Here is an 8,597-nt window from a genome sequence, read left to right as displayed (position 1 = left end):
GTTTTTTACACAGTGCAGAACTAGTCTAACTGTCTATTTCATGTTCCATCTGTTTGTTCTCCTGTGCAGCACCTTGTTAGTCTTGTGCCACAACAGTTGCATCACATACCATAACCATAACCATAACCATCACATACCATAACCATAACCATACCATCATTATCATAAGTGTAAAACTCAACATTGCTGGGGATGCTTAGTTCATCGAGAGCCATGGAAATGACAACAACGGCGATAATGATATCTACCTTTCCTTTCTGCACTGTTAAAAGATAATCTGAAACACATCTGTACACAACTGGCTGCAGTGCAGTTGAATCTGTGTAAAGTGCTACAACAGGTTATTGAAAGAGAAATCCATGAGAAATTAAGAAAAGCAACTTCATACGCATAGACATTTATACTCTCTCCCTTTCACACACACACATGTACACGCACGCACGCGCGCACGCACGAACACACACACACACACACACACACACACACACACACACGCACACACACACACACACACACACACACACACACGCACGCACACACAAGCACACACACACACCCACACAATATTGTATTCATCTAGCTGACCTAATGTTTTTATACTGACAGAGGAGGAGGTGTTTGAATGTCTTTTTGAACGTGGCATTGCAGAGGGCGTAGCAGGCGGGGTTGATGGTACTGTTGATGTAGCACAGCCAATAGCCGATAGTCCAGACAGTGTTCGGGATGCAACTGGAACAGAAGGTGTTGATGAGCACCATGACGTTGTAAGGCGTCCAGGTCGCCACGAAGGCCACCAGGATGGCCATGATGGTCCGGGTCACCTTCTTCTCCCGCGACGGCGGCGCTTTCTTCTTCTTGGGCGGCTGCTTGGTCATCTTGACGATCTTCCGCGCCACGTGGTTCTGCTTCTCCGTGGCGGGGACGATCTCCACCGTGGCGTTGGAGGGCGTGTAGCAGTCCCCCTTGGGTGACTTGGTCTTGATCTTGATGCAGGTGAGTTTGGAGCCGCCCGCCTTGGCGCGGTGCCGGGTCGGAGGCTGCTGCTGCTGCTGCGGGTCGCCGGGCTCGGTGGCGTTGCAGTTGGTCGCTCCTCCGCACGGCGCCGTCTCCTCGTCTTTCTGGACGGACGCGGCCGCGCTGCCCGACGTGGAGTCGTTGGAGCTCTCCTTCTCCTCCCCCGGGGCGCAGTTCTCCCTGGCCTCCCGGTCCTCGCCGTCCATCTCCCCCTCTCCGGGAGACGTGGGGGACGGCGCCTTGCCGTTCTGCAGCTTGCAGCCGTCGCCGTGCTGGTCGGCCGCCGCCTTGTCGGCGGTCTGGAGCTGGCCCTGGCCCCGCTCCGGGTGGTCTTCCGCCGCCATGTTGTTGTTGTTGGGTTTGTTGGCTGTGTGACTCTGCTGCACCTGGTTCGGGGAGATGGCTTCCGGCTTGGGCCGCGCGGCGGGCTTCCGGTTGTCCTTCTTCACGCGGCTTTTGCTGGCTCTGGAGATCTGCCAGTAGAGGACGATCATGATCGCCACGGGCAGGTAGAAGGCGGCGATGGCCGTGCCGAAGGTGACCGCCGCGTTGGAGAAGAACTGGATGTAGCACTCCCTCTCCGGCACCGTCCGCCCGCCCACGATGAACTGCCAGAAGAGGATGGCCGGGGCCCAGAGGATGAAGGACAGGACCCAGGCCGCCGCGATCATCATGCCCGCCATCTTGGTGGTCCGTTTGACAGGGTAGCTGAGGGGCTTGGTGACACAGAAGTATCTGTCAAAGCTGATGATGAGCAGATTCATGACAGACGCGTTGCTGACAACATAGTCCAAGGCCAGCCACAGGTCACATACCACCGGCCCCAAGGGCCAGTAGCCAATCACAATGTAGATCGTATACAAGTTCATAGAGCACAGTCCGATGATGAGGTCAGCACATGCAAGGCTGAATAAAAAATAGTTATTGATGGTCTGTAGGTTCCTGTTGACCTTAATGGAAAGCATGACCAGGATGTTTCCGATAACTGTCACCAAGCTAAGAGAGCCAGCCACCAACACGATGAACACCACCTCGATAGTCTTGTAGGGGCTTTCGGTCTCAGGAACCAGGTCTGTGTTATTGCCTTCAGAGGCATTCCAAGAGTCATTCCAATAGCTGAAATTGAACCCCTCCATGGCATCTGGTCTTGGTTACGTTCTTCTATTCAGCTGAAACCTGGGCTTGGAATTGCCACTGCACCTATGGAGAGAGAGACACAGGGGAGAAAACCACATTAGGCGTATATCATAATGGAGTTCATCAGAATAGCCTAGAAACTCATGGGGCCGGTTTCAGAGACAAGGTTTAAGCCTAGTCCTGGACTAAATCACACTTTCAATGTAAAATCTCCATTGAAGATGTTTTTTAGTCTAGGATTAGGCTTAAGCCTTGTCTGTGAAACCGGCCCATGGAGTTTATAGGCTATTCAACATAAATGACCAACGTAATACATCTACTCCCACAAATATGACAGTTAAATAATGATCTAACTCATAAAACAAACGGCCAATATCCTATGTAATTATAAGTGCAGTTGGGTTACAGTGAAACTATAGGAAAAATATAAATGAAGTCATTCAAGATATGGCAAAAAACATAATTTATGGAGAGACACTCAGTTGATGTTATCACAGTCTGGCCACCTGTTAGGATTAAATTCTGCCTGATCGGTTTTTTATTAACTTCATATCACCTGCTGCTTCTGATGCTCCCTACTGTACGTTCTGCAGAGGCAGCACCCACTGCGCCAGAGCTGACGGTTGGCATAATGTGGTATAATTAGGCCTACAGTACCTTCGGAAACCTAGCATTAAAAAAGTTTGAAAACCAAACCATTATGACAACTGCGTTATGGGTTAGAAGAAGCTATTTGGTTGGATGTACCAAGCGTAATCACTCTTGCGTTTAAAAAAAAGACACCTTGAAGTTGAGCAGAGCCGAGCACACCTTGCCAAGACTGAACCTACACGAGGACAGAGAAACTGCATCAGGACATCGTGACGTTAGAATTATAAGGTTCTATCTCAATTGTTGTGCCTGTGTGGTGTTATTTTTTAAATGTTGACATTTTTTAGTTAGTAATTAATAAAATACAAAGGTTCCATCTCACAAAACATAATGGAATGTAAAAACTTTGAAGCTCAATATCTCTGAACTACCCTAAACGGAGATAAAACCTTATCATTCTAAGCTCACAACATAGCTAAACACCAACTGCTCATATACTCCTAATCACCTGCTCATACTAACTTTACCAAATGTTGCTAAAGGATCAGTAACCAGATACTGCCAACCTGCTTACCAAACCACCACCCCTGTGAGAACCAAAACCTTCCCAATAAGTGATGCATTTTCTCTGTCAATAAAAGCCTCATTATAATGTGAAACACCAACACTGATCATTGTTTATGTAGCTTCCAGGCCCAACCATAGCAAAGTTATTTCCCAAATGACCTATGATTTCAAACATCAACAAATATTTGCAAAATGAATCAAATGCATTCTCAGACTGGCTTAACACCATACAGTCCTCACATTTTGTGAAAGGTATTTAGATATTCAACGATATCTCTGTGCTGTTTACAGTTAGCTATAGTTGGCCAACCATTCAAATGTGAGGAAAGTGTACCTAGCCTACTTCTCTGTTCTGTAAAATAAAGCTTTGAAGAGGCAAGTGATCGCCACTAAAACGTTCTACTTTCCTTTCTCAATGTTTTATGAAATATTACAGCCAGCCCAGTCCACATTGCAATGTAGGCTACTTAATAAAATCTAATTTTATAAGGGCAAATGGTGGGGGAAAGATATTATAGCTGCCATTTCATCTTCAAAGACCAATTTCCAACTGGTATTCAAACAGTCTCAAAGTCAGCACTATGAACTTCCTTTGATCCTGGTGACCCACTAGCTCTCTCTTTTAACCTTTCATATTCTTGTGTCCGGTAGGCCTTTGATACATGTATCGCTCGAGCCTCAATTTCATAGGCTTCTGATATTGAACTGATGTTGGTTGGAGAGCGGGTTGGGTCATCGTCTTCCTGCCCTGTGCTACAACGCCGTAGGCGAGAAGAAACAGGCTCATATCGCCCTCTCATACACATCAAAGGGCACACATGTTGCTTTGACATGTCTGCTGATGTACTAGTGTAGCAACTACATTCACTCACTCGTGTTCACTTTAATTCACTTCATCAGCCTTTCATGTTTGATCCGGCACCTGCAGTGCGACCACACATGTGTGTGTTCATGACTTCTTTTTCTGAGTGGGGGAGTCCATTTTATTGGATAGAGTTCATGAAGATAGACAGGAAAGTAAGGAGAAGAGGGCATGTCAGCAGGACATGGGCCGGATTAGAACCCACGCCGATATATATAGGCATATGTGTAGACCGCGGTGCTAGACCACTGGACCAACACCAGGCTGCTGTGCTCATAGTGTTGACTCAATGTGAGGGCTTGTAGGACTGTGGTTGTCCAGCAGTATTTGAGTATTGGATCCTTTACCTCTGAGGAGGCTAGGCTTATGTCTTATGGGTCTTATGGGTTTGAGGAAGCATGCATTCAAGGGTGTAGCTTATTCAAGGGTGTAGCTTAATTAGTATTATTATCACGATGTCTAGGAGTGCTACATGCCGATAGCTGGGGAACCGTTCAACCGGAGGGGAGTTTGGTCTCATTTAAACGTATGTCTTTATCTTGTTGCCTTCGCAAGCTACTGTTATCTGACTAAGTGACTCTGATTGTCCCTCAGTAATTAGATTGACTGTCACTCGGAGTCGTTGTTTTGTGATACCGGATAGCTTCAGCGACCTGTTGACTGACTGAATCACCATACAGCATTGACTGATCAGAACGAGTCTTAATGAGGACTTACTGGCTGACAACCCGCTGACACCGAAGCGGCCCTTTCTTAGGTCCTGCCATTTAGGCTTATGGTCGCCCCTTAACAGTTGAACACAGCCTCGGAAATAACTAGAGAGCATTTACTTATCGGCTGTGCCAGAAATCCCTAATCTTTGCATTAGGCACGGAGCTAAGCTGGACTAATCCCCATAAAATGTTTAAGTCCACCGATTTATATTTGAAAACACCCAACAATACAAACAGGACACACTTGTGGCTCACCAGACACAAGTGAATTAGAGAACTATAAGTAGATTCAGCGAGGATGGACAGAGGACGATGGAGGCAGGAAGTCCACCTCCAGGCTCCATAAGCCTCATCCCACAACTGAAATCTCCGGCACAACAGCTAAAGCCGTGCACTCTACCAATCTAATAGGGAACTCAACAAATCCCTTGCAGTCCTACCAATAGCACCAGAAATAGTTGCTAAAAGATCTCTAGGGAGGGGAGGGGGGAGCGGGCGGAGGAGGAGGGTGGGGGTGGGGGTTGGGGGCCTTGTTTAAAGTGTCTCCACACCCTGTCATCAGTTGTGACATCCCCCTGCTGTAGAGTAGACAGTTTCACACTCTAGGGAACGTGGCAGTGTTTGCCATTTACCGGAGGGGGGCAGGGGGGGGGCAGGGGGGGGAGACTGATTCTTGACCTGCGAGGCTGTTCCAGTCCGACAGCTTATTGAACTAAACTAAACCTGGCATCATCCTCACTTCGCTGTAATGATTACGTTTCTTTCAAGCGATCGGGACAGAGACACGACAGAGCGAACAGCGTCATTATACAAGTTACTCTTCCATCCTCTACATATGTATGTTAGCATTCATGCTAGCCATCGTCATACAGTATCGGTGTTTGTGTCTCAAATAGTACGGTCATAATATGCAGTAGGCTATGCTGTTTCTTCCTCCGTTTTTGCATTTGTATTCCCATCCTTTCCCTTCACCCTATTGTCCCATGTGTTTGAATTGAAATTCCGCCGCACCCACGTTTTCCTTTCTCATTTAGTTACAGGAAAGGGAAGGAAAGTCAGTTGTTGCTATAGGGTGCATGTGAATAAATGAGTTCAGTATTGTTCTACGTTTAGACTCGAGCTGTTCCTGGAGCTGGCTCACTAGAGCTGAAAATTGCTTGAGCCCTTTGGGAGGCATGGAGGGCCACCCTCTCTCCTTTTGTCATGAATGTGTCTGTGTGTATCCCTGATTTCTCTTTACTAGCTGACTCCAGACCAGCCAGAATACCAATATCTGAGGACTAAAGGGTGTTAGAGTGTTAAATCCGACTAGTGTGAACATCCGATAAATTAACTTTTCCAAAAAGGACTATTATTCTTCGCTTCTAAGACATTGGTATGCACACTGACATCTTTCGCTGGTGATAGGGTTTGTTAGGGACATCTCTACAGCATTATTATACTATCACGTGACAATGTAATCTCTGCACACATAAACATGCTTTGCCCTTGATACTGTATAAAACATGTCATACAAGGAATGTCGATACAGGGGCAAGTGGTGTGTGGCTGCACTTTAAGTGATGCATTAGGTCAGAGTCCCCTAGCGTACAGATTCTCATTCGCCCATCTCTGAGCGCTGATCCGGTGTAAAGCCCCCGGGTAGCCCCTGTTTCAGATGATTAGAATGCATTTTTATAGCTTGACCCTCCATGAGGGTGTCACAGGGTTAAGGTGTTCATTTACTGGGCTGTTTGTGGAGAAGCATGTCTGGAATACACACACACCATCATCACTGGAGTGTCCACAGGGGCTACTGATGCTCTCAACTTTCCTCTGAATGGGATTACATTACATGCGTCTTTGAGTGTCTAGAAAAGCGCTATATAAGTCTAATGTATTATTATTATTATTATTATTATTATTATTACATGGGGATATTCCAGGCTGTAAATATCTATATATTAAAAAGAAATCTGTCATCAAGAAATAATTATTTCTAACAAAACCATGTGTGCCACAATTATTGGCACCCCGAGAAATTCTTATGAACAACATGTAACTGAAGCATTTTCTCCATTTAGATTGGACTTTTTTAAGTTGGATCAGCGTGTTTAGGAACTTTCAAGCAGTAATCCATGACTTCCTGTTTCACTGGGGTCTACAGGTGACACAGAGGCCATTCCCTCTAATACACAAATCAAATGAGGGAAAAGGTGGAGGTTCTGTGATGTTGTGGGGCTGTTTTTCCTCCAAAGGCCCTGGGAACCTTGTTAGGGTACGTGGCATCATGACCTCCATGAAATACCAGGAAATGTTACATCTGAATCTGGCTGCCTCTACCACAGGAAACTAAAACTGGGTCGTCATTGGATCTTCCAGCGGGCGTATTTTCACCTGTGAGGTTGAGAAAGGTAAATGTTTTTCATGGCTTGTTTTGTCCTGAGTGTGTGTTAACTGCTCTCCACTGGTGGTGTCATGCATGAAAAGGAAATCCTGCAACACGCAAATGCATGCACCCACGCATGTGTTTATGAGTATGGGAAATGTGGAAATAGAAGGAGATAGAAGAAGCCTTAGTGGGAACAGGAACATTGAAAGAGAGGCTATTGACTATAATGACCTACATGATTATGTACAGTATGATGATCAATGTCTTCATTATGATTGTAATTGTGAGTCACTGCATTCAAAGTAGGAGTATGTATGGAATTAATTGTCCTTTAGGATTTCCTTTCATTCGTCATAATGATCCTGTAAAGATCCGATAATGTTTTGAAATACCCGGCGTCAAAATCTGCCAAATCGATCTGATCCTGTATAGCAAAAAAATCAGGGGATTACAGACTCCGGATCTTTCTGATCCAGATTTAAAGTTTTGAAATACTGGGCCAAACCAAAAAATCTGCCCAAATGTATCTAATCCTGAATAGGAAAAAAAAGAGGCGGGGGGGGATTACAACATTCGGATCATTCTGGTCCAGAAGTTTTGAAATACTGAGAGATCTGAGATCTTGATGTGAGACGCAGGATTGAGATAGCAGCCTGGATCAGACCCTCATTGGATGTTGTGACAGATGTCTGTCACCGCCATTTCCACTGCACCAGTTTCCCCCCTGTCCTATAGCCAGATTACCCATAAAGCCCAACAGCCAACAGCTCGGGGAGACGAGCGGGACACAGTTGCCTGCACAGGGACATCTGTGAACAGTTGTGACAAAGTACCGCTTCAAACATTGGGGGGGGTTGTTGCTGCTGCTGGTGGACATGAAGCCAGAGGGGTTAATGGAGTCTTAATGAAAAGTAAATGACATGCAAACTGATGGAAAAACACTCTGCTGGTGTGCAAACAGTGACTGCTGGAGTCCCTGGAGGGTGTCGGAGGAGGGTGGGTGACACTGAGATGAGTGTTTAGAGTGTTTACAAGTAGATGGAAAAGTACGCTTAGAGAATGTGTGTGTGTGTGTGCGTGGTGTGTGTGTGTGTGTGTGTGTGTGTGTGTGTGTGTGTGTGTGTGCGTGTGCGTGTGCGTGTGTGCGTGCGTGTGTGAGTGTGTGTACGTGTGTGTGTGTGTGTGTGTAGCATGGTCCATGGCGTGTGTGTGTGTAGCTTTGATCCTCCCTGCAAGGCAGCATTAGTGTTTGTGACATCCCATCTGGCTCGTGTCATCCCCCCTGTGAAGGGGGTAACCAAATCAGAATCCGTCGCATCGCTCCACTCTCTCCCTCTATCGC

At 46.4% G+C, this 8,597-nt stretch overlaps 1 protein-coding gene across 1 annotated transcript; it reads right to left on the bottom strand.

Moving 5' to 3' along the window:
- Window positions 1–572: 572 nt before the first annotated feature.
- On the bottom strand, window positions 573–2,150 carry chrm2a (cholinergic receptor, muscarinic 2a; the record flags this gene model as incomplete). The annotated part of the gene is made up of 1 exon (XM_080537707.1): window positions 573–2,150. The coding sequence occupies one exon, from the start codon at window positions 2,148–2,150 to the stop codon at window positions 573–575; it is 1,578 nt and encodes a 525-aa protein (XP_080393833.1).
- Between the last annotated feature and the right edge of the window lie 6,447 nt (window positions 2,151–8,597).

The sequence above is a fragment of the Nansenia antarctica genome (assembly GCF_963989245.1).
Source record: "Nansenia antarctica genome assembly, chromosome: 8".
NCBI lineage: Eukaryota > Metazoa > Chordata > Actinopteri > Argentiniformes > Microstomatidae > Nansenia > Nansenia antarctica.
The sequence above is the reverse complement of the archived record's forward strand: the minus strand, read 5'-3'. Positions and strand labels throughout refer to the sequence as shown.